At 44.3% G+C, this 25,802-nt stretch overlaps 1 protein-coding gene across 1 annotated transcript in view; it reads right to left on the reverse strand.

The window, feature by feature from the left end:
* The window catches only part of ola1 (Obg-like ATPase 1), a 246,597-nt gene that overhangs the window by 178,432 nt on the left and 42,363 nt on the right, over positions 1-25,802 (reverse strand). Inside the window, exon 4 of the mRNA XM_068035439.1 lies at positions 12,629-12,756. Within this exon, the coding sequence (XP_067891540.1) occupies positions 12,629-12,756 (128 nt within the window). The remainder of the gene's footprint in view (positions 1-12,628; positions 12,757-25,802) is intronic.

A 25,802-nucleotide genomic window follows, 5' to 3' on the forward strand; every position in this document is an offset into this window, starting at 1 on the left:
GTGACTGAATAGTCCAATTCTGGATCCACACACTTTGTCACAGGTGGGACAGGTGGTGTTTGGTGGGGCGAGGGAGTGGGATGCTCGAATTTGCTAACGCTTCTTCTACTATTTGCACTTGGTCGCTGTCTGAGCAGGTCGACTTTGTCGAACTGGCTGGCACCTTCGTAAATGCTTCTTCACCACTTGGGTGGTCTCAGGCAAGAGATTCCCACGAATCAGTGGAGATGTCATTTTTCATGGAGGCTTTAAGGATATCACCAGGATATCGTCCCTCCTGGTGACTTCTTGCCGTAACGGAGCTCGGAGTAGAAAGCTTGTTTTGGGAGTCTTGTGTCAGGCATGCGGACGATGTGGCCTGCCCAACATAACTGACTAGCCATGACAAGTGTCTCGATACTGGGGATGTTGGCCTGAGAGAGGACACTGATATTGGAGCGCCTGTCCTGCCACTGAACTTGCAGAATCTTGCGGAGGCACCACGAGTGATACCTCTCCAGGGCTTTGAGATGTCTGCTGTACTGTGTACATGTTCCCAACACACGCACAAGGGCAGGTAACACTGCGGGCCCTGTAGACCATGAGCTTGGTGCCAGGTTTGAGTCTTTGTCGTTAAACACTCTTTTCCTCAGAAGATCGCAGGCTGCGCTGGCACACCGGAGGCAATGCTGAGTTCCATCGTCAATGTCTGCCCTTGCTGAGAGGAGGCTCCCAAGGTATGAGAAGTGAGCCACATTGTCCAGTGGTTCGCCGTGGATCTTGCTAGTCAGGGGACAGTGTTGCACTGCGGGAGCAGGCTGGTAGAGGATCTTTGTCTTCAGGATGTTTAGCTGAAGGCCCATTCTTCCATACGCCTCTGTGAATGCACCGACAAAGGTTTGAAGCTCAGCCTCTGAGCGAGCGCATATACAAGCGTGGTCAGCAAACTGCAGCTCGATGCCTTGTTTGACTCCAGTCTGCACACAGATTGGGTCAGTGGCAGATCTGATGGCAAGGATTACAGCTTGCACGTCATCGTGCAGCAGGCGGAGGATGGTTCCAAATTTCTCCGGGCAGCCAAATTTGAGGAGTATGTTCCATAACTCCTCCCGATTGGTAGAGTCAAAGGCCTTTGTGAGGTGAAAAGGCCATGTATAAAAAGATTGCTGCTGCTCCCTACATTTTTCTTGGAGTCGTCTTGCTGTGAAGATCATGTCCACTGTGCTTCTTGATGGATGGAATCCACATTGTGATTTTTTTTTATTCATTCACGGGATGTAGGCGTCACTGGCTAGGCTAGCATATTTTGCCCAAAGTGACTCCTGACAATGCAGCCCAGCGTCGATGTCATCAGAGCGCTCCCAGCTTCGCACATATGCAGAACGGACCCTTGCCTACGTCAGCACCCAGCTTGCCAGGACTAATTTGCGCATGCACGCGTAAACGTCATCGCGTACTACAACGTCTGCTAGCCATTCGCTCCCCACCTCGCCACTTCTCCCCCCTTGGCTGCTCACTCCCCACTTCACCACCTCCCCACCACCACCACCTACCAGTAAGCACTCGCTCCCGGCCTCACCACTACCTCCCCTCAGCTCTGCCTCCCTGCTCCCTCCCGCTTCTGGTCCCCACTCCTTCCCGCAATCGCTGCATTTCTTCCCCACTCAGGGGAAGCGGGGGAGAGAGAGAGTGACATGATAGGCAGGGGAGGGGAGGGAGACTGCGAGCGGGACGGAGCAGGGAGCAGAAGCGGGAGGGAGCGTGGAACAGAAGCAGAGCAGAAGGGATGAAGCAGCGAGGCTGGGAGCGAGTGGCCCACAGGTGGGGGTGGAAGCAGGGAGCGAGTGGCCAAAGGGGGAGAAGTGGCTAGGCATGAAGCAAGCGCGAGCAGATGGGTGCGGGAGGCAGCAGCGAAGAGAAGCGCAATGGCAAGAGGGTGCGGGGTACTGTTGGAGGTGGAATGGAGGTGGCAGCCACTGTGGGCATTTGGGTTACATTTGTTTTTGTGATAAACCGAGCAGCGCCACCTTTACTACTGGCAGCTGCCAAAAATGTCAGTGACGTTTCATGTGCAAGTACTGCGCCACCTAGTGGCATTGTCACCAAACGCAGCCTTTTTTGCCCACCCCTAATTGCTTTGGAGAAGGTGGTGGTGAGCTGCCTTCTTGAACCGCTGCATTCCATGTGGGGTAAGTACATTCACAATGCTGTTAGGAAGGGAGTTCCACGATTTTGACCCAGCAACAGTGAAGGAACGGCAATATGGTTCCAAGTCAGGATGGCGTGTGACTTGGAGGGGAACTTCTGGTAGGAGCTTTTCAGTCATGGGGAGGAGGCAGTTGAGAAGGACGCTTGCGATGACCTTCCCTGTCACGGACAGCAGAGGTAACCCACTATAATTACCACAGTCGGTCTTGTCGCCTTTTTTGAAAATGGTCACAATTACGGCATCGGAGATTTAATTTATTCATGAAAAATACAATAGGCTACATCTGGGTTCCCAATTCGTCATGGGTAGTGAGCGGCTAACTTATTAGACAATATTGGGCTCGGGCAGTGGTCCCAACAGAGCAGCAAAAAATAATGGCAAAGTTGGAGAAGGCAGGGTGTGGACAAACAACTCCAATTCATAAGCCATCAGGGCAGAAAGACCTGATATCAGAGGTGCCAGTTCCCCAGGGACAACCAGGTTCTCAGGTGTAAGTGGAGATTAGACAATAGGATTGGGAGAACAGAAGGACAAATCAGATCCAGCCAAATTCCACCCCATCAGCCAACTGTCAGTCATTCATCGGCAAAGCAATGGAAGGTGGTCGTCTACTGTTCTATCGAGCTGCACTTACTCACCAATAACCTACTAACCAATGCTCAGTTTCGGTTCAGCAATTATCATGCAGCTCCAGACTTAATTACAGCTTTAGTCCAAACATGGACAAACAGTCAAATTCCAGAGATGCAGTGAGAGTGACCGTCCTGGACGCCAAAGCAGCAATTGACTGAGTGGGGCATCCAGGAGCCCTAGTAAGACTGAGGATACCAAGCAGAAATGAAGACTGGTTGTGGTTATCAGAGCCAAATCATCTCAGCCCCTAGACATCACTGCAGGAGTTCCTCAGGGCAGCTGCTTCATCAATGGCCTTCCCTCCATCATAAGGCCAGAAGTGCAGAATATCACTGATGATTCAGTGTTCAGTCCACTTATAATCCCTCAGCTAATGAAGCAGTCCCTACCCACATGCAACAAAAACAATATTCAGCGTTGGGCTAAGTGGCAAGTAACACTCGCACCACACAACCACCGGGCAATGACCAACTCCAATAAGAGAGGTCTAACCACCTTGACATTCACCGGCATTACCAATATTGAATCCCCCACCATCAACATCCTGGGGCTCACTATTGCCCAAAACCTAACTGGAGAAGCCACAAATACTGTGGCTACAAGAGCAGATCAGAGGCTGAGTATTATGCAGCAAGTAACTCACCTCCCAAATCCCCAAAGCCTTTCCACCATCCCCACTTGCCTGGATGAGTGAAGCTCCAATAACATTCAAGAAGCTTGACACCATCCAGGACAAAACAGCCTGCTCAGCACTCCATCCACCATTTTTAAATATTCACTCCCTCCATCACAAGTGCAACATGGCTACAGTGTATACTATCTACAAGATGCACTGCAGCAACTCGCCACGGTTTCTTCAATAGTACCTCTCAAACCCCCCACCTCTACCACCTAGAAGGACAAGGGCAACAGGCGCATGGAAACACAGAATCACAGAATTGTTACAGCATTCAGAAGGAAGCCATTCAGCCCATCTTGTCTACACTGGCTCTTGGAAAGTGCAATTAACCTAGTGCCAGTCCCCCACCTTCTCACCACATCCCAGCACATTCTTCCTTTTCAAATAACTAACCAATACCCTCTTGAATGCCTCGATTGAACCTGCCTCCACCACACTCTCAGGCAGTGCATTCCAGATCCTAACCATTCGCTGCGTGAAAAAGTTTTTCATGTCGCTATTGCTTCTTTTGCCAATTACCTTAAATCTGTGTGCCCTCTTGTTCTCGATCCTTCCATCAATGGGAACAGTTTTTCCCTATCTACTCTGTCCCGACCTCTCATAGAGTTGTTCAAAATCATCAAATCTCCTTTCAACCTTCTCTCAAGGAAAACAGTCCCAACTTCTCCAATCTATCCATGTAACTGAATTCTCTCATCCCTGGAACCAGTCCCTTGAATCTTTTCTGCACTCTCTCTAATGCCTTAGCATCTTTCTAAAAGTATGGCGCCCAGAGCAGGACACAATACTCCAGCTGAGGTTAAACCAGTGTTCTATACACTTTCACCTCCAAGTCACACACCATCTTGGCTTGGAAATGTATCCCTATCCCTCCATTGTTGCTCAGTTAAACTGTTGGAGCTCCCTACCCAACAGCACTGGGAGAGTATATTCACCAGACGGACATACGACTTTCAAGAAGGTGACTCACTAGTACCTTCTCAACGGCAATTAGAGATGGGTAAGAAATGTTGGTCTTGCCAGTGACACCCACATTCGGTGAATGAATTTTTTTTTAAAAATAGAATGCAGGACTTAAATCTGCAAGCAATTTGTCAAAGTTAAGCCATAATGCCCTGATGGAGGCAGAGGGGCTTCAGTCAGCACAGAAGAGAACACTGGGAGATAAAACAACAGGGATGCAGACTGATTGCCATGGATAGAACGATAGAGTAGTAGAGTTCAATAAGGTGCAGCCATTGCAGGTTACCCAAGTAATTCCGAAGGGAAAAAAAAGACACTTTCTGGTTACTAAAAAGTTCCTTTGTTAGTTAATGGCATTGCAAAAAAAAATTAACTTTACCTCCTTGTATCTCTCAGTTTGTAATTATTCACTTTAAGGACGAAAGAAACCAAGCCATCACATCAGCTATATTATTCCAACAGACTCTCTCCAAAAATACATTCAAATCACTTCTCCTTTTAAGCAAAACACATTGCATTCTTAGTAGTGCATAAAAATGTTTAACATAATAAACCTACCCCGGTCTTACTTTGCACATACCAATATAAAATTCCTCTCAAACCCACTTATTGAATCGGTTGATCAATTTTCTTTAATGCTATCCCAATTTTTCTGGAATGGAAACCTGACCAAACATTTATAGTTTGCTAGGGATTAGAAACAATTGCATGATTTAAAAAGTGATTTTTTTTTCCAGAACTTCCATTGAGAAACTACAAAATGAAGATACATTTTAATTTCTTATTTTTGAAGAATTAAAGTAACATTTTCATATTATAAAATGTAGGCTTTTAGCACAAAATGCAAGTGACAAAGCAAAATGACTTATGACAAACCTCCTTCACACAAAGGATAAGTCAACAGCTGCCCAGCCTCAGCAAACAAATTCAGCCTTTACAGAAAGACTACATCACCATTTAGCACATACAACTTAAATTATTCTAGCGTGTAATACTTTAATTGTGTAAAACAAAGCTGATGTCTAACACACAAAAGATTTTCTTGCAAGCATTGTACCACAAGTAATTTTCATGCTACCATTGATGGGTGACAAGTGATCAGCATGCTTTTAGAATTTAAACGTTTGTCTGGGGGGGCTGGGGAGGCAGGAAAGTGCCATTTAAGTGAGAAGACGGACATAGTAGTCTTAGTCCTTAGATAACTTTCACAGTATGGTGCATTCTGAAATTAACACCAGTTGTTTCAAACATATACACAGAGATGTGCAGTTTAAAAAGTTTCCCTTCATTTTTAAGTACCCTAAAATTAACATAATTTTACAACAGTAATTGTATGAAGTGTTTGACAGTAAATTTACATATCAACAAGCTGTTAATAAGCCTAGTGCATCAGATTTAGCAAACCCTTCCAGTACACAGAAAGCTCACCCACATAGCAAAATGTATGCTTATGTGTTGCTGATCATCCACAAGTAAAGTAACAAAGCTTGTGTCTCAAGAACTATGAAAAGTTGCTAAGTTTTTTTTTTGCTGGTCTCACAACAAAGCAGTCAAAACATCAAATTCATGCAGAACAAAAATTAACTCCACTATTTCCAACATAATGAAGTTTGATGCCCTAACCTCTACATGCCAAAAATGTCATAAAAGTACATTTTTCCATTTGCTCAGAAAACCATGGCCCATATTTTTCAGCAGGAATACCAGTGAGCCAGTCAGCACTCAATGTCATCACAGAGTAAACCGGATAGCAATTTCCAGCATCCGCGCAGTTAAACGCAGAATTCAGAAGTTACTCTTCGATTTGCCCTCCACAGGCTTTGCTACACCTGTACCTTGCTAAGAGACTCTGCATTGAAAAACATGAAGGGCATGAAGTTGTAGTACTTACTCTTTTTTTTCTTCTTCTTCTTCTTCTTTGGCCTCCTTGTCGCGAGAGACAATGGGTAAGCGCCTGGAGGTGGTCAGTGGTTTGTGAAACAGCGCCTGGAGTGGCTATAAAGGCCAATTCTAGAGTGACAGACTCTTCCACAGGTGCTGCAGATAAAATGGCCACTAAACTTCCCAGAAAAAAGTTAGGGCTCGTTCATTCAAGTGTAAGTGAATTTTTAAACGGCACTATCTAACAACTTCTCTGGCACTGAAAACTTACTTTTAAAAGGATCGAGTCTCAGTCCTTCAGATTTTATTTATTGTTGGAAAAAAAAATTAAATTAAAAGTCAAGTATTTTAACTTTTCCTGTCTCTCTCATCTTTCTGTACATGATTTTACTTTGAATTAAATATTCTATCTTACACTTCTTGTTTTCGGCTCTTTGTGCCTCTGAGGATTCTCTAATCTGACTGGTTGAAGAGACACCAGAGGTCCTGGATCCCCTAAAGAGTATGCAATGCTGCATCAGACTCCCAATGAGTGCAAATTGCTGTTCCAAAGTCCACAAAACGTCTGCGTGCATCTGTAAGCTCAGTGTTTCCAACATTTTCTGTTTTAATTCAGCTGACTCTGCTGCTTCTCCCTATTCTCTGCCCACCAGATACCCCCACAGCAGCCCCACCAGCCCAAAACCTCAACTCAGAGCCAGTCATTTACGGCATAGGAGGCAGCCATTCGGCCCATCGAGTTCATACTGGTCTCTGCGGCACAATCCAGTTAATCACACTCTCCTGCTCGATTCCCATAACCCTGCAAACTTATTTCCTTCAATGCCCAGCCAATTTCCTTCTGAACTCATGGATTGTCTCTGCCTCCACCACCCTCATAGACAGCGAGTTCCAGGTCATTCCCATTGCTCTTCTATCCAATGGAGTGGGCGGGGCTAGGTGGTGATGTTGTTCTCGGCTGTGTTCTGGACAATATTTATCCCTCAACCTATACCTAAAAACAGATGATCTGATCATTGCAGTTTGTGAGAACTTGCTTGCACAAATTGGCTGTTGCTTTTCATACAAGAGTGACTGCACTTCAAAAGAACTACAATGGCTGTAAGGTGCTTTGGGACATCCTATGTACATGAAAGGTGTTACATAAATCACAGTTCCTATGTCTAAATCAAGACTACCCTTAAATATATCACAACTATCTGCTTTTTTTCATATTTATTCTCAGGATATGGGCATTCCTGGCAAAGCCAGCATTCATTCCCCGCTCCGGTTTCCCTTGAGGTAGTGATGCTGGGCTGCTGTCTTGAACCGCTGCAGTCCATGTGGTGATTCTGGTACAGAGGTCCAGAATTTTAATCCAGTGACGCTGTATTGGCTAAGCTAGGTTAGTGTGTGACTTGGAGCTGATTGTATTTCCATGCACTTTGTGCCCTTGACCGTCTAGGTGTAGGAGGGCATGGGCTTGGAAGGTGTTGCCAAAGGCAGCCATGTCCTGTAGATATTAGATGCTGCAGCCATGGTCTGCTGGTGGTAGAAGGAGTGGATGTTTAAGCTGGTGGATGAGGTACTGATCAAGCAGACCCCTTGGTCCTGGAAGGAGTCGAGCTAATTCAGCGTTGTTGCAACCATACCCATCCAAGCAAATGGACAGTATTACAACTCCTGCTGTGCCTTGTAGGTGGTGAAGATGCCTTGGGGAGTCAGGAGGTGAGCCACTCACCAGACTAGCCAGCCTGTAACCTCTTCTAGTAGCTACAGAATTTGTGTGACTGGTACAGTTGAGCTTCTGGCCAATAGTGACCCCCAGGATGTTATTATGGGGAATTCAGTGATGGTAATGCAAACTCAACATCATGGCAAGGTTTTAGGCTCTTTATCTGAATGCGCAAAGCATTCATAAAATATTGGATAAGCTAGTGGCACAAATAGAGATAAATGTTTTAGATCTCTAATCACCATTACAGAGAATGGGCCAGAATTTTACATCGGGCAGGAGGCCCCACCCACCAGCCAAAAAGTCGGGGGCGAGCCCACCTCCACCGGGCCTGGGAGTCACGTCAGGATTTTACGTGGCACTGCACTCCTACCAATACTGTCATGGACAGATGCATATGCAACAGGTGGATTAGTGAGGACAAGGTCAAGTAGGTTTTTCCCTCTTGTTGGTTCCCTCACCACCAGCCGCAGACCCAGTCTAGCAGCTATATCCTTTAGGACTTGGCCAGCAGTGGTGCTACCAAGCCACTCTTGGTGATGGGCATTGAAGCATTGAAGTCCCCCAACCAGAGTACACTTTGCACCCTTGCCACTCGCAGTGCTTCTTCCAATTGGCGTTCAACATGGAGAAGCACTGATTCATCAGGGGCGGTAGGTGGTAATCAGCAGGAGGTTTCCTTGCCCATGTTTGACCTAAGGCCATGAGACTTCATGGGGTCCAGAGTCAATGTTGAGGACTCCAAGGACGACTGTATACCACTGTGCCACCAACTCTGTTTTCCAACAGGACAGACCCAGGGATGGTGATGGTGCTGTCTGGGACATTGTCTGCAATGTATGATTCCGTGAGTATGACTATGTCAGGCTTTTGCTTGATTAGTCTGGGGGACAGCTCTCCCAATTTTGGCATAAGCCCCCAGATGTTAGTAAGGAGGACTTGCAAGGTTAACAGGGCTGGGTTTGCCGTTGTTGTTTCCAGTGGCTCGGTCGATGCCAGGTGGTCCATCCGGTTTCATTCCTTTTCTTAGACTTTGTAGTGGTTTCGAGACAACTGAGTGGCGTGCTAGGGGAGCATTTAAGAATCAACCACATTGCTGTGGGTCTGGAGTAGGACCAGGTGAGGACGGCAGATTAGTGAACCAAATATGTTTCTACAACAATCGACAATGGTCTCATGGTCACCATTGGACTAGATTTTAATTCCAGATTTATTAATTGAATTCAAATTTCACCATCTGCCATGGTGGGATTCGAACCCATGTCCCCAGAGCATTACCCTGGGGCTCTGGGTTACTAGTCTAGTGACACTACCACTACACCACTGTCTCTCCTGTAACAGCTTTTACAAGTATACAAAAAGGAGCAGGGTAGCTGAAGTAAAACTTGGTCCCTTAGAGGCAGAGACAGAAGAAATTATCATCAGGGATGCGTATATGGCAGAGATATCAAACAAATCTTCAGAGCAGAAGGCACAAAGTACATACCAGGAATAGAGGGTTGAATAGATTGAAGAAATTAAGGTAATTTATATCAGCAGAGAAAAAACACTGGAGAAATTTAAGGGACTAAAATCTGACAAATCCCCAGGGCCTACATCCGAGGGTACTAACAGAGGTAGCTGCAGAGATAGTGGCTGCACTGGTTATGATTATTCAAAATTCCCTAGATTCTAGAAGAGGCCAAGCAGATTGAAAGTTAGCGAATGTTACACCGCTATTCAAGAAAGGAGGGACAGAGAAGACAAGAAACTACAGACCAGTCCTGACATCTGTCGTTGGGAAAATGTTGGATTCTATTATTAAGGAAGTCTTAACAATGCACTTTGAAAGTCACAACTTGATCAGATAACGTCAACGTAGTTTTACAAAAGGGAAATAGTGTACTTCAAATTTATTAGAGCTTTTTGAGGATGTAACTAGTAGGTAGATAAAGGGGAATCAGGAGCTGCAGTATATTTGGATTTCCAAAAGGCATTGGATAAGGTGCATACAATAGGTTAATACACAAGATAAGAACTCATGGCGTTAGCATGGATAGAGAATTGGTTGACTTAGACGAAGTGACTGAGAGTAATGTACCTTAGGTTTGCTGACGATACAAAACTAGGTGAGAATGTAACTGTGAGAAGGACACAAAGAGGGTGCCAAGAGATATAGACAAGATAAGTGCATAGACAACAAGGTGGCAGATGGAGTATAATGTGGGGAAGCGTGAGGTTTTTCACTTTGGCAGCAAGAATAGTTTATTTTTATATTTTTTTAATTTTATAATTTTAAAAGGCATGAAACATGTAAATGTTGCTATTCAGAGGGACTTGGGTGTACTTGTACAAGGAACACAAAGTTAGCATACAGGTGCAGTAGGCAATTAGCAAGGCAAATAGCACGCAAGGTGGATTGGAGTACAAGAAAAAGCAAATCTTGCTACAATTGTTTGGCGACAGCACACCTGGAGTACTGCGCGCAGTTTTGGGCTCCATATTTATGAACATACAGACATATGAATTAGGAGCAGGAGGATGTCACTCAGCCCGTCAAGCCTGCCCCGCCATTCAATAATTTCATAGCTAAACTGATTACTCCACATTTCCACCTACCCCCGATAACCTTCCATCTCCTTGCTTATCAAGAATCTATTAAGGAAGGATATACTTCCATTAGAAGCAGTACAGCGAAGGCTCACTAGATTAGTTCCTGGGATGAGAAGGTTGTCCTATGAGAGGTTGAATAAATTGGGCCTATACTCTCTGGAATTCAGAACAGGTGATCTCATCGAAACATACAAGATTCTGAAGGGGCTTGATAGGGCCGACACTAAGAGGTTGTTTCCCCTGGCTGAGGAATCTACAACACAGAGGCACAATTTCAGGATAGGGGCCAATTATTTAGGACTGAGATGAGCAGAAATTTCTTCACTCAGGGGTTGCTAACCTTTGGAATTCTCTACCCCAGAGGGTTGTGTATGCCCCATCATTGAATATATTTAAGGCAGAGATAGACAGCTTTTTGGTCTCTCAGGAAATCAAGGGATATGGGGAGCAAGGAGGAAAATGGGGTTGAGGCAGAGGATCAGCCATGATCGTATTGAATGGCGGAGTAGGCTCAAGACCTGCATGGTCTACTCCTGCTCCTATTTCTTATGTTGTGTTGTTGAAGATGGTCATTGCCTGGCATGAATGTTGCCTACTTCAAACACTCCACGACAGCTGTTCTACATTCTCATCATTTTGTATAAATTTCTCTTCATTTCCCAACTCCCTTTTCCTCTCCATCCTCCTGCAATTAACCCCTCTAAATTAATTTGGAGTGTAGCCTTTAGGCCATGTGCATCATCTTAAGAGAATGACTATGTAAATACTAAATCATTTATGTAGGCATAGATTCTACGGAAAACCTGTCAACTACCTATGGTACCCATTACTCCAATTACTCCAGTATATTTTTGAATGTTCAGGGCATCATACAATAACTGCTATTTTGTAGCCAGAGTGCATCACCGCATAATTGTATAATCTAGCCACCAAGGTCCACAAATCATTCAAAATGCTCTGAAATTTTCTTCATTGCCATTCCACCCCTAACCCCCGCCCACCCCCCCAACAAATGAACTGAACTAAAAACTGAAATTTTTAATGTCCAAAATGAAAGTTTAAGGAAAAGAATCAAAACATTACAAATTTCATGGTATGATTAAATGTATCCACTGCAGTCTCTTGCATCCTTTAACAGATTTAGTAAAGTACCTGAAGGCCTCAGATCTACCAAAATCCTGAGAATGGACTGGATATTTTGTGCCTGAAGCTGTGACTCAGTTGAAACTAGATTTTGTAGTCTGAGCATCTGCAAAGTGCATAATTTCCCACAATGCATCAGTACCAGTTGAACAGATGGGATATTTTTCTTTAGTTGCTAGCTTTTTCTATTCAGTAATTTTCCTCCCTTCCAAGATACTTTGAACATGGTCAAATTTTAAAACCTGCATGGTGTATTTTCTTTTTAATCTATTTTCAGAAGTTTATGAGCACAAAAATGTTACAGGTATGTGATGACTCAGTTTCTCTCCTCACAGCTCCAGTTTAAAGAAAATTACCTCAATGAAATTCTATATAAGTATAGTCACTTTTCTGTGGACAAATCTAACAGTCAATTTTCACACAGAGGACCCAGAAACAGCAACAAGATAAACAACCAGTTAATCCATTCTGGTGGCATGGTTGGTATGTTGGTCACGGCCACGACATTGAAGAAAAGCCAAAAGAAAAAAGTGCTTAGGATCTTTTACTCCACCTGAACAGGCAGATAGTTTAACATTTTAGCCAAACAGCAGCAACTCCAATAATGCAGCATGTCCTCATAACTGCACTGAAGTATCAGCCTAGATGATGTGCCTCAACCCAGTAGCTTTTGACCTTGAGGCAAGAATTCTATGAATGAGTGAAGTTAACACGTGAAATCAGCAAGAACTAACTAACATGGAGATTGAGAATGAAGAGAGAATATAGAATTAGACAATATTGTGACCAAATGACATTTCAAGTGATAGTGGATTACATATGTAGATATACATACTTGTAAGATGAAAGATTGCATCACAGGCACTGATGTGAGAGAGGAAGGCATTTCCGAGGCCTTGACCGGCGTGGGCACCCTTCACAAGTCCTGCTATGTCAACCACATTAAGAAATGCTGGTACTTTACTGTAAAAGTTAATTAACAATGTTAAAATTGCCTATCTATACATCAGACTCAAATCAAAAATGTAATAGTAAACCCAAAACATAAAATCTAGGTACATTGAGAACACATTATAAAAGTCATAGAACTCAATAGCTCAGTGTGGGGTGGGTGGGTGTGTATGGGTGGGTGGAAAGAGAAAGAGAGATTGAGAAAGTAAGATGGTGGGGGGGTGAGGAGAGCAAGAGAGAAGAAAGCGAAAGAGAGTTAAATACATTTTACATACTATCATACTGTCAGCAAATATACTGGTCAATTCCTGCACAACAGTTCCACAAATAGCAATGGGATAGGTGAACAGATAGTCTACTTGCGTTGGTTGCCGAATAAATGTTACCAAAACACCAACAGTAATTCCCCCATTCTTACTCAAATACTGCCAGCTGAATGGACACTTGGGACCTCTGGAGGAGATGCAAAACAAAAAAAGGCAACTCCAACAATGCAATATTTATTTCATACTGCAGTTAAATGTCAGGCCAGATTACATGGTCAAGTCCTTAGAGCAGGACCTGAAGCTGCAACCTGCTAACTCAGAGGTGACAGTGTTAGCAAAGTCAAGCTGACTTGTTATTGCAATACTATGTTGAACATGGTTCCATCTTGTGCTGCTCTTGTGAAATCAATATAAATCTCTGATCTTCTCATGGTGATACTTCACAAAACACATATTATTTCTAGTAGGCAGGCCATTACTCGGGCTTATTAACATTACTAGGGCATATCTATCAAGCCATTGACAGAAAGCATAAAGCAGTTCAAAGCCATTGGAAGATCACCTGTAGAGCTTCCGGGTGTTACATAAAAGCAAGGGAGGCCTAAAGGTACCTTTAATGATAAAGAATCTATCCCAAAAAGGCCTAGTGTCATGTTATTCTAAAATCAAGCATCTAATAACACTCCTGTGAAGCACCCTGGGACATTTTCACTAGGATAAAAGGCCCTATATAAATTGGTAAATCAAGTCCATCGACCCATTAGAGAGATTCATATGGACGTTTCGAAGTTCATCTGATGAATTCCCTGTTATCTGGTCATTTAGTTCTTTGCAGGTTTTGGGACCTTGCTGTGCACAAACTGACTTTCATGTTTTCTCATATTGTAATGGTGAATGTACTTCAGAAGTACTTCATTGGCTGTGAAGCACTTTAGTATGTCCTGAGGCCATGCAAGACACCGTTAAAATGCAGGTTCTTTAATTTGCTGTTGATGCGCGCAACATGTCACACGGGTCAATGCAGAATGACAATGAAAAAAAAACCACAGTCCATCTAGGGAACATGTTCAGCACCAAGCAATTTCAATTTATGCTTTAGTCATAATGCTCTTCTTCCTGCTTTATTTGATCTCTATATAGATGTCTCGGGAGCAAAGGATTAGTTCCTGATGCAACATGTTAGTTAAAGAGCATAGTTTTCTTTTTGAATGCTTGCTCTGTATGATATTTTCTGGAGGTATGTTACTTGGTACTGAAAACTGTTAACATATCCATGTGCCCCTAGGAAACTTAAAATCCAACAGAAAACCTGGACAGACAAGACTGAACACAACTTAGCCTTGTAAAGGGCTGGAGACCTTATCCCAAACTTTAGTCAACAACGGACCCAATATGAGCAGCAAAGAACCTTTGGCTTGGTGAAACTGCACAGGTTCTGATATGATAACAAATACAGACCACCACACATCGCACTCCCAAGCAGCAGTATCATACCAACACTATCATGTGCATGCTCAGAGCCCACCAAGCTAGGCTCTACTCAGTGTGCCGAAAGTCGTATGAAGATCATATATTCTCAGGTCAATCAGGACTGCATGCTAACTCACTTTACAATTAGTGATCCTAATCAGCCACTAGCGGAGCAATTAGCAATTTTTCTGAACAATTATATCAGAAACTTTTCATAATTATGTATTGGAATTAATCTATTTTACTGTAAGTTGTAAATAATGGTATAATTAATGATACACATTGTGATTCTTTTCTACTAAAGGCACTGAAAAGAGGTTTTACTCTTTACTGTAATATTAGAAGCTTTATCATTAGATACCTCATGCAACAAATCTTACGATATGCAGAAAAATTATAGTTTTCCTTAATGAATGTTAAAAACAGTTTACCGTTGCCCATTCTAGCACCTAAAGAACCGTTTCACAAAGACAAACAAATCTATTTCAGACTGGTTTCTGTACAGCTGAATTCACAGACGCAATTTAATATCAAATCAACACTTTTATAGAAATATACAACTCAAATTGATTGAATGCCCAGCATTAGAAAAGTTCCAACAGTCAACATACAATAACAAGGCAGATACATCTTAAAGCGATAGTAAAGTTTGTGAGTACTTCCTGTTCAAAGTACTTATTCCCCCACCACACCACAATCAAGTAAATAAGTTAAACCTACATGAATGTCACGTCTTCACTTCTCTCCAAAACCACTCCAGCAACATTACAGAAGAGACAACATGTATCCCAAGGCCTCTTCCAGCTCAGCCATCATATGCTGTACCCAGCAGTTAAAAAACATCCTCTATCCCCAAAGCTTTGATTGCTGTCAGATTGTCTCCAAGATACTTACCGTTATAATCTACATTATCAACTTCGGTATAGTTTCTTCCCTGTGAAACACCTGGAGACATTTTCCACTTTCGAAGGTGCAAGAGTTAAGGATGTCACAGAGCGGCTGCAAGACATTCTCAAGGGAGAGGGTGAACAGTCAGAGGTCGTGGTACACATTGGTACCAACGACATAGGTAGAAACAGGGATGAGATCCTGCAACAAGAATTTAGGGAGCCAGGTAGCAGATTAAAAAGCAGGACATCAAAGGTTGTAATCTCTGGATTACTCCCGGTGCCACGTGCTAGTGAGTATAGGAATAGGAGGATACAGCAGATGAATGCGTGGCTGAAAAGATGGTGCAGGAGGGAGGGCTTTAGTTTCCAGGATCACTGGGTCTGTTTCTGGCGAAGGTGGGACCTGTAAAAGTTGAACGGGTTGCATCTGAACTGGAACAGGACCAACATCCTTGCTGGGAGGTTTGCTAGTGCTGTTTGGGGGGGGGGGGGGCAGTTTAAACTAATTTGGCAGGGGGATGGGATGCAGAGTGGAGGTACAATAGGGGGTGATGCACAGTCTAATATAGAAGAGAAACTGAGTCAGTCTGGAAGGCAGAGCAAATACAGACCTGTTAAGGCACTAGTGAAAAATGCAAGGCAGGATTGCATCTATTTTAACGCAAGGAGTCTTGCTAGTAAGGCAGATAAATTGAGGGCATTGATTAGCACATGGGAATATGATATTATTGCTACCACAGGACTGGCAGCTCAATATTCCAGGGTATAAAATCTTCAGGCGTGGCAGGGGAGGGGGTAAAAGAGGAGGTGGCATTGCACTGTTGATCAAGGAGTCAATTATTGCAGTAAGGAGGGATGATATCTTAGAAGGCTCCTCAAATGAGGCCATACGGGTAGAACTTAAAAACAAAAAGGGGGCAATTACTTGGCTGGGCATGTACTACAGGCCTCCATCAGGGAGAGAGAGAGAGACGGACGCAGATATGTAGGCAAATCTCAGAGATGTAAAAATAATAGGGTAATAATAGTTGGGGATTTCAACTTCCCTAATATCAACTGGGATAGACTTAGTCCAAAAGGCGTAAAGGGCAGAATTCTTAAAATGCAGACAGGAGAGCTTTTTGAGCCACCACAAGAGAAGGAGCAGTACTGAACCTAATCCTAGGGAATGAAGCCAGACAAGTGGTAGAAGTGTCAGTGGGGGAACATTTCGGAGATAGTGACCATAATTCTAAGATTTAAGGTAGTTATGGAAAAGGACAAAGATGGACCGGAAATAAAGATAATAAATTGGGGGAAGGCTGATTTCAATATGATAAAATAGGATCTGGCCAAAGTGGAGCAGCTACTTGTAGGAACGTCTACATCAGACCAGTGGGAGTCAAAGAGGAAATAGTGAGAGTTCAGAGTCAACATGTTCCCGTTAAGGCGAAGGGTAGGACGAACAAGTCCAGGGAACCCTGGATGTCAAGAGATATAGAGAATTGGATCAGGAAAAAAAAAAACAAGGCTTATGGCAGATTCAGAGCGCTGAAAACAGCGGAGGCACTAGAGGAATATAGAAAGTGTAGGGGAGTACTTAAAAAAAAAAGTAAGCAGGAGAGCCAAGAGGGGACATGAAAAAACAGTGATGGGCAAGATAAAGGAAAAAACCCTAAAGCATTTTATAAATATATTAAGGGCACAGTGGTTAGCATCGCAGCCTCACAGCTCCAGCGACCCGGGTTCAATTCTGGGTACTGCCTGTGTGGAGTTTGTGTGGAGTCTCCCTGTGTCTGCGTGGGTTTCCTCCGGGTGCTCTGGTTTCCTCCCACAGCCAAAAGACTTGCAGGTTGATAGGTAAATTGGCCATTATAAATTGCCCCTAGTATAGGTAGGTGGTAGGGGAATATAGGGACAGGTGAGGATGTGGTAGGAATATGGGATTAGTGTAGGATTAGTATAAATGGGTGGTTAATGGTCAGCACAGACTCAGTGGGCCAAAGGGCCTGTTTCAGTGCTTTATCTCTAAATCTAAAAATCTAAATCTAAGAGGATAACCAGGGAAAGAGTAGGGCCCATTAGGGACCAAAGTGGCAATGCGTGTGTGGAGCCAGAGGACATAGGTGAGGTTTTAAATGATTACTTTTCATCTGTGTTGACAATGGAGCAGGACGATGTAGGTGTAGAGATCAGGGAGGGAGATTGTGATATACTCGAACATATTAGCAGTGAAAGGAAGGAAGTATTTGCTGTTTTAGCTGGCTTCAAAGTCGATAAATCCCCAGGCCCAGATGAGATGCATCCCAGGCTGTTATGTGAGGCAAGGAAGGCAGGGGCTCTGACACAAATTTTCAACTCCTCTCTGGCCACAGCAGAGGTACCAGAGGACTGGAGGACAGTGAATGTGGTACCATTATTCAAGAAGGATAGCCGGGATAAACCAGGTAATTACAGGCCAGTGAGTCTAACATCAGTGGTAGGGAAACTATTGGAAAAAATTCTGAGGGACAGTATTAATCTTCACTTGGAGAGACAGGGATTAATCAGGGATAGGCAGCATGGCTTTGTCAGGGGGAGATCGTGTCTAACAAACTTGATTGAATTTTTCTAGGAGGTGACTAAATATGTAGATGAGGGTAAAGCAGTTGATGTAATCTACATGGACTTCAGTAAGGCTTTTGATAAAGTCCAGCATGGGAGATTGGTTAAGAAGGTAAGAGCCCATGGGATCCAGAGCAATTTGGCAAATTGGATCCAAAATTGGCTTAGTGGCAGGAGGTAGAGGGTGATGGTCGAGGGTTGTTTTTGCGACTGGAAGCCTGTGACCAGTGGTGTACCACAGGGATTGGTGCTGGGACCCTTGCTGTTTATACTGTACATTAATGATTCAGACGTGAATATACGAGGCATGATCAGTAAGTTTGCAGATGACACAAAAATTGGTGGTGTCGTAAATAGTGAGGAGAAAAGCCTTAGATCACAGAACGATATAAATGTGCCGATCAGTGGCAAATGGAATTTAATCCTGAAATGTGTGAGGTGATGCATTTTGGGAGGACTAACAAGGCAAGGAAATATACAATGGATGGTAGGGCCCTAGGAAATACAGAGGGTCAGAGGGACTTTGGTGTATTTGTCCATAGATCACGGAAGGCAACAGCATAGATAGATAAAGGTGGTTAGGAAGGCATATGGGATACTTGCCTTTATTAGCTGAGGCATAGAATATAAGAGCAGGGAGGTTATGATGGAGCTGTATAAAACACTAGTAAGGCCACAGTTGGAGTATTGTGTACAGTTCTGGGCACCACAGTATAGGAAGGATGTGATTGCAATGGAGAGGATGCAAAGGAGATTCACCAGTATGTTCCCTGGGCTGGAGCATCTCAGCTATGAAGAGAGAGTGAAAAGACTAGAATTGTTTTCCTTAGAGCAAAGAAGGCTGAGGGGGGACCTGATTGAGATATACAAAATTATGAGGGGCAATGATAGGTTTGATAGGAAGAAACATTTTCCCTTCGTGGAGGTGTCAAGAACCAAGGGGCATAGATTTTCGGTAAGGGGCAGGAGGTTTAGAGGGATTTGAGGAAAAATGATTTCACCCAGAGGGTGGTTGGAATCTGGAACGCACTGCCTGAAGAGGTGGTAGAGGCAGGAACCCGCACAACATTTAAGTATTTAGATAAGCATACAAGGCTACGGGCCAAGTGCTGGAAAATGGGATTCGAATAGTTAGATGCTTGATGGCCGGCATAGACACGATGGGCCGAAGGGCCTGTTTCTGTGCTGTATAACACTATGACTCTAAGTACAAGAAAGAGTAGTTATATTTAATTTGTTCATCCAAAATGGGGATCTCCTGGAAATAAAGCTGCCAGCCATGAATGTGAAATTTTAATACAAATAAAAGTAAATCAGATTAGTCAGACCATGCTGGCAGTCCCTTATTAACTCCTCATCTCCAAGTCAGAATTAATTTTCTCTTTTTTTCACTCGTTCATGGGATGTGGACGTCGCTAGCTAGGCCAGCATTTATTGCCCACCCCTAATTGCCCTTGAGAAGGTAGTGGTGAGATGCCTTCTTGAGGTATAGGTACACCCACAGTTCTGTTAGGAAGGGAGTTCCAGGATTTTGACCCAGCAACAGTGAAGCAACGGTGATATAGTTCCATGTCAGGATAGCATGTGGCTTGCAGGAGAACTTGCAGGTTGGGATGTTCCCACACATCTGCTGCCCTTGTCCTTCTTGGTGGTAGAGGTCGCGGGTTTGGAAGGTTCTGCCGAAGCAGTCTTGATGAGTTGCTGTAGTGCATCTTGCAGATGGTACACACTGCTGCCACTGTGCATCGATGGAGGAGGGAGTGCCAATCAAGCAGGCTGCGTTGTCCTGCATGGGGTAAAGCTTCTTAAGTGTTGTTGCAGCTGCATCCATCCAGGCAAGTGGAGAGTATTCCATCACACTCCTGACTTGTGCCTTGTAGATGATGGATAGGCATTGGGGAGCTAGGAGGCGAGTTACTCGCCACAGAATTCCCAGCCTCTGACCTGCTCTTGTAGCCACAGCATTTACGTGGCTGGTCCAGTTCAGTTTCTGGTCACTGGGAACCCGCAGGATGTTGATAGTGGAGGATTCAGCAATGGTAATACCACAGAACGTAAAGGGGAGATGGTTAGATTCTCTTTTGTTTGAGATGGTCATTGCCTGACACTTGTGTGGCATGAATGTTATTTGCCACTTATCAGCCCAAGCCTGGATGTTGTCCAGGTCCTGCTGCATCTGGACACAGTTTGCTTCAGTATCTTAGGAGTTGCGAATGGTGAACATTGTGCAATGATCGTTGAAAATCCCCACTTCTGACCTTATGACAGAGGGCAGGTTATTGATGAAGCAGCTGAACATGTTGGGCCTAGGACACCACCCTGAGGAACTCCTGCAGTGATGTCCTGGGACTGAGATGATTAGAATTACAGAAGGTTTACGTCACAGAAAGAGGCCACTTGGCCCATCGTGTCTGCGGCAGCTGAAAAATGCACCACCCAGTCTAATCCCACCTTCCAGAATTTGGTCCATAGCCCTGCAGGTTATGACACCTTTTAAATGAGTTGAGGGATTCTGCCTCTACTATCCTTTCAGGCAGTGAGTTCCAGACTCCCACCATTGTTTGGGTGAAAAAACCTTTCCTTATCTCCCCTCTAATCTTTCTTCCAATCACTTTAAATCTATGCCCCCTAGTCAGTGACCTCTCTGCCACGATAAACAGGCCCTTCACATCCACTCTATCAAGGCGCTCACAATTTTGTACATTTCAATCAAATCTTCCCTCAGCCTTCTCTGTTCCAAGGAGAACAAAAGTTGCGCCACAGGTTAGCAAGGCCATAATAAAAGCAGGCCCTAAAAATAAGCAAATCAAGCGCTAGGCTATATTTCTGGAGCAGGGGCATCCAACCATTTTGCATGGAGGACCACATTACAATTTTTGTCCTACATAGGGGTCCGGGGAGAAAATTTCGGACAGATTAAGGCATTAAAAATGTATTTTACTATCAAAACAACAAAAGTGCATTTTCATGAAGAAGCTTGAAATGAGAAAACTAATTTATTGACTTACTTTCTCATCTCTATGTTGCACACTGATTTAGTGACATATCTGGCATTTTTTTGCTTGTATAAGTACTCAATCTCTGGCTGCACACTTGACATAGCGATGGAATATTCCAGAGATGCCCATCTGTCAGGAGTGATCATAATCTCTTTCTCTTCCCTCTCTCTCTCTTCCCCGCCACCCGCTACTTCTGTCTCTCTCTCTCTTCCCTGCCACCCTCCCCCAGCTCCTTCCGTCTCCCCCTCTCGCTCTTCCTCAGCCCCTTCCGTCTCCCCCTCTCGCTCCCCCCCCCCTCCTTCCATCTCCCCCTCTCGCTCCCCCCCTCCTTCCGTCTCCCCCTCTCGCTCCCCCCCTCCTTCCGTCTCCCTCTCTTTCTGTGTCTCTCTCCCCCACCTTTCCGTATCTCCCTCGTCCACCCCACTTTGTGTCTCTCTCGCCCGTGTCTCTCCCCCACGTTGCCTCTCACTCTCTCTCCCCCATCTTTGTGTGTCTATCTCTCTCACCCCCCTCTCTTTCTGTGTCTCTCTCCCCCCTCTCTTTGTGTGTCTCTATCTCCTGCCCTCTTTTTCTGAGTCTCAGTCTCTCCCGCCCTCTCTTTGTGTCTTTCTCTCCCCCCATCTTTGTGTGTTTCTCTCCCTCCCCCACTTTCTTTGTGTCTCTCTCCCCCCCCCCCCACTCTGTCTCTCTCTCTCCCTTCAGTGTCTTCCCCCCCCCCTTTGTGAGAGTCTCTCTCCCCCCATCGTGTGTCTATATCGCTCTCACCCCACCTTTCTGTGTCTCTCCCTCCCCCTTTGTGTCTATCTCTCTTGCCCCCCTCTGTGTGTCGCTTTCTCGCCTTTTGTGTGTCTCTGTGCCCCCGCCCCCCCTTTGTGTGTGCCTCTCACCACCCCCCCTTTGTGTGTGTTTCGCTCAGCCCCCCTCTCTTTGTGTCTCTCTCTCTCCAACCCCCCTTTGTGTATGTCTCTCCCCCCCCACCCTTTTCTATGAGTGTGCGTCTATCTCCTCCGCTTCGCTTTCTGTATCTCTCTCTCACCACCCACCCCCCCCCTTTGTGTCTCTTTCTCCTCCATTGGATTCCCCTTGTCCTCATCTTCCACGCCACTGACTTCCATATTCACTGGATCATCCTCCGCCATTTCTGCCTCTTCCAGCATGATACCTCCACCAAACGCATCTTTCCCTCCCCTCTGCTTTCAGCATTTCGAAGGGACTGCTCCCTCTGCAACACTCTGGTCCACTCCTCAGTCACCCACAATACCTCCTCACTTTCCTACAGCACCTTTTCATGAAAGCACAGGAGATGCAACACCTGCCCTTTTACCTCCCATCTTACATACAAACATACGAATTAAGAGGAGTAGACCACTCGGCCCTTCAGTAAGTTCATGGCTGAACATGTGTACTCCACATTTCCAACTACCCCTGATAACCTTCCACCCACTTGCGTATCAAGAATCTATCTACCTCTGCCTTAAAAATATTCAAAGACGCTGCTGCCTACGCCTTTTGAGGAAGAGAATTCCAAAGACTCACGACACTCAGAGAAAACATTTCTTCTCATCTCTGTCTTAAGTGGACGATCCCTTATTTTTAAACAGTGACCCCTAGTTCTAGATTATCCCACAAGGCGAATCACCCTTTCCACATCCACTCTTTCAAGCCCCCTCAGGATCTTATATGTTTCAATCAAGTCGCCTCTTACTCTTCTAAATTCCAGCGGATACAAGCCTAGCCTGTCCAATCTTTCCTCGTAAGACAGCCCACCCATTCCAGGTAGTAGTCTAGTAAACCTTCTCTGTACCGCTTCCTCTATTTACATCCTTCCTTAAAAAAGGAGACCAGTACTGTACACAGTACTCCAGATGTGGTCTCACCAATGCCCTGTATAGCTGAAGCATAAGCTCCCTACTTTTGTATTCAATTCCCCTCGCGATAAAAATAACATTAGCAGCTTTCCTAATTACGCACTGTACCTGCATAACTAACCTTTTGTGATTCATGCACTAGGACACCAAGATCCCTCTGCATCTCAGAGCTCTGCAATCTCTCACCATTTAGATAATATGCTTCTTTTTTATTCTTCCTGCCAAAGTGGACAATTTCACACTTTCCCACATTATACTCCATTTGCCAGGTCTTTGCCCACTCACTTAACCTATCTATATCCCTTTGTAGCCCCCTTATGCCCTCTTCACAACTTACTTTCCTACCTATCTTTGTGTCATCAGCAAATTTAGCAACCATAACTTCAGTCCCTTCATCTAATTCATTTATATAAATTGTAAAAAGTTGAGGCCCCAGCACAGATCCCTGTGACACACCACCCATTACATCTTACCAACCAGAAAATGACCCATTTATGCCTACTCTCTCTTTCCTGTTAGCTAGCCGATCTTCTATCCATGCCAATATGTTACCCCCTACATGAGCTTTTATTTTCTGCAATAACCTTTGTTATCAAATGCCTTCTGGAAATCTAAGTACAATACATCCACCGGTTCCCCTTTATCCACAGCACCTGTAACTCCCTCAAAGAACTCCAATAAATTGGTTAAACATGATTTCCCTTTCACAAAACCATTTGACTCTGCCTGATTACCTTGAATTTTTCTAAATGCCCTGCTATAACGTCTTTAATAATAGCTTTTAACATTTTCCCCAAGACAAATGTTAAGCGAACGGGCCTGTAGTTTCCTGCTTTTTGTCTCCCTCACCATCCAAGGCCCTACACACTCCTTCCAAGTGAAACAGTGATTTAATTGCACTTCTTGCAATTTAATATACTGTATTCGTTGCTCACACTGTGGTTTCCACTACACTGAGGAGACTAAACGCAGACCAGGTGACTGCTTTATGGAACACCTCCGTTCAGTCTGCAAGCATACCCGAGCTTCCGGTCATCTGCCATTTCAATACTCTACCTTGATTCCACTCTGACCTTTCTGTCCTTGGCCTGCTCCAGTGCTACAATGAAGTTCAACGCAAGCTCAAGGAACTGCACCTCAGCTTTCAACTGGGCACTTTATAGCCTTCTGGACTCAACATTGAGTTCAATAATTTTAGATCATAACCTCTGCCCCCATTTTTTTCATTTTTTGTTGGTTTTCCCCCCTTATTTCTTACATAATCCCTTTATTTTGCATTTAGATGGCTGCTATCCTGCAATTCACACCTCATCCAGACACACCTTGTTTCTTTACTTGTCCCATTACTGCTCCCTTTGGCGTTGTACCATGAAACCTTCTGTCATTTAATCTGTCCTGCCCTCCACCCTATCACAGACCTTCCCTTTTGTTGTTCTTCTCCTCCCCAACCCCAATTTTCACTTGTGCAAAACCCATCACATTTCTAACTTTTGACAGTTCTAATTAAAGGTCACAGACCTGAAACAGTAACTCTGTTTTTCCCTCCATAAAAGCTGCCTGACCTGAGTATTTCCAGCACATTCTGTTTTTGTTTCAGATTTCCAGCACCCACAGTATTTTGCTTTTGTATTAACACTTTTTGAGTACTTGAGCGCAAACAGATGAGGAGGTAGCAAGGACAGAGGGATCACTGGTGTACTTTTCAGGAGGGGTTGAGTACAGCAGCTTTGAAATGGAAGAAGATAATACCCAAGATGATGAAGCCAATAACAATATCAGCTCGTTTAGTGACAAAGATGTCCACAAGCTTCTCACACTAATTGCTGGCGAGGATGGAGGTAAAAAGGGTTTAAAAGGTCAAGGACATCAAAGGTGGCGGCAAATGAGTAATTAAGCCGATCGACAGCTGCAGGTATCACAGAGGGTCACAGGCTATACAAATGGTCAGCTCATTTCTAAGTGAATTGAGGAAGAGCTTTTCTTTCCAGGGACAGACAGGGAAGGAGAACTGCAGAGTACATGCAAGTGAACAGAGATGGCTTTGTCTGTGATTCAGACAATAGGATTAGAAGGGTCACGAGATGACATGGTTAAGGTGGTGGCTGTGAATATGGGTAGGAAAGTATATATGATGGAAAAGAGAACTCAGAGTACAGACAGTAAGATGATTTGAGATGGGGATTTAAAATCACAGAGGCTGATATTACAGTGCAGAGGCTGATGGAGGAAAGGAGGGAAAATATCTGAGAACTTAGGAATGGGGTTTGTGTGAAGGTAGAGAATGAGAATTTTACAAAGGAGACAGAAAATGGGTGAAACAAGGTGAGGTGCTCAAGCAGAAGGTGCCAGAGACATCTTCAGCCAATTTATACTCAGTTAAGATCCCACAAACAGTAATGAAATAATAACCAGATAATGTTTTAGTGATGTTAATTGAGAGATAAATATTGAGAAGAACACTGGAGAAAACTTTCCTGCACTTCTTCAAAACAGTGTTTACACCCAATAAAGGGGACAGCTGGGACTTCCATTTAATGTCTTATCCAAGTCTCTGGAGTGGGACTTGTTGTTGGGACGACCTTAAGACCATCTTAAGAAGCTGTACCTGAAGGTCACTGGATGAAGTGATGTCACATCACACATGACCAGGGAGTTATGGGTGTGTGTAGGTGTGGCTCCTGTAGTAGATATAACACATGCTTTCTTTGGACATTATTTGCAGTCCTATGAATCTTACAATTGTTCACATATCAAAGGAACTAGTATTATTACAGGACTTGAGCGCTCAACATTTCAGACTAAGGGGCAAGAGTGCCACTACTGAGCCAAGACTGTCACTTGGAAAGCAGTAAGGATCATTCGGCAGCAATGCAGCAGAATGGGAACCAACAGGAACAGATCAGTAGATGTAGTCTACATGGACTTCAGTAAGGCTTTTGATAAGGTTCCGCATGGGACATTGGTTAAGAAAGTAAAGGCCCA

Source organism: Heterodontus francisci, chromosome 7, assembly GCF_036365525.1.
Source record: "Heterodontus francisci isolate sHetFra1 chromosome 7, sHetFra1.hap1, whole genome shotgun sequence".
NCBI lineage: Eukaryota > Metazoa > Chordata > Chondrichthyes > Heterodontiformes > Heterodontidae > Heterodontus > Heterodontus francisci.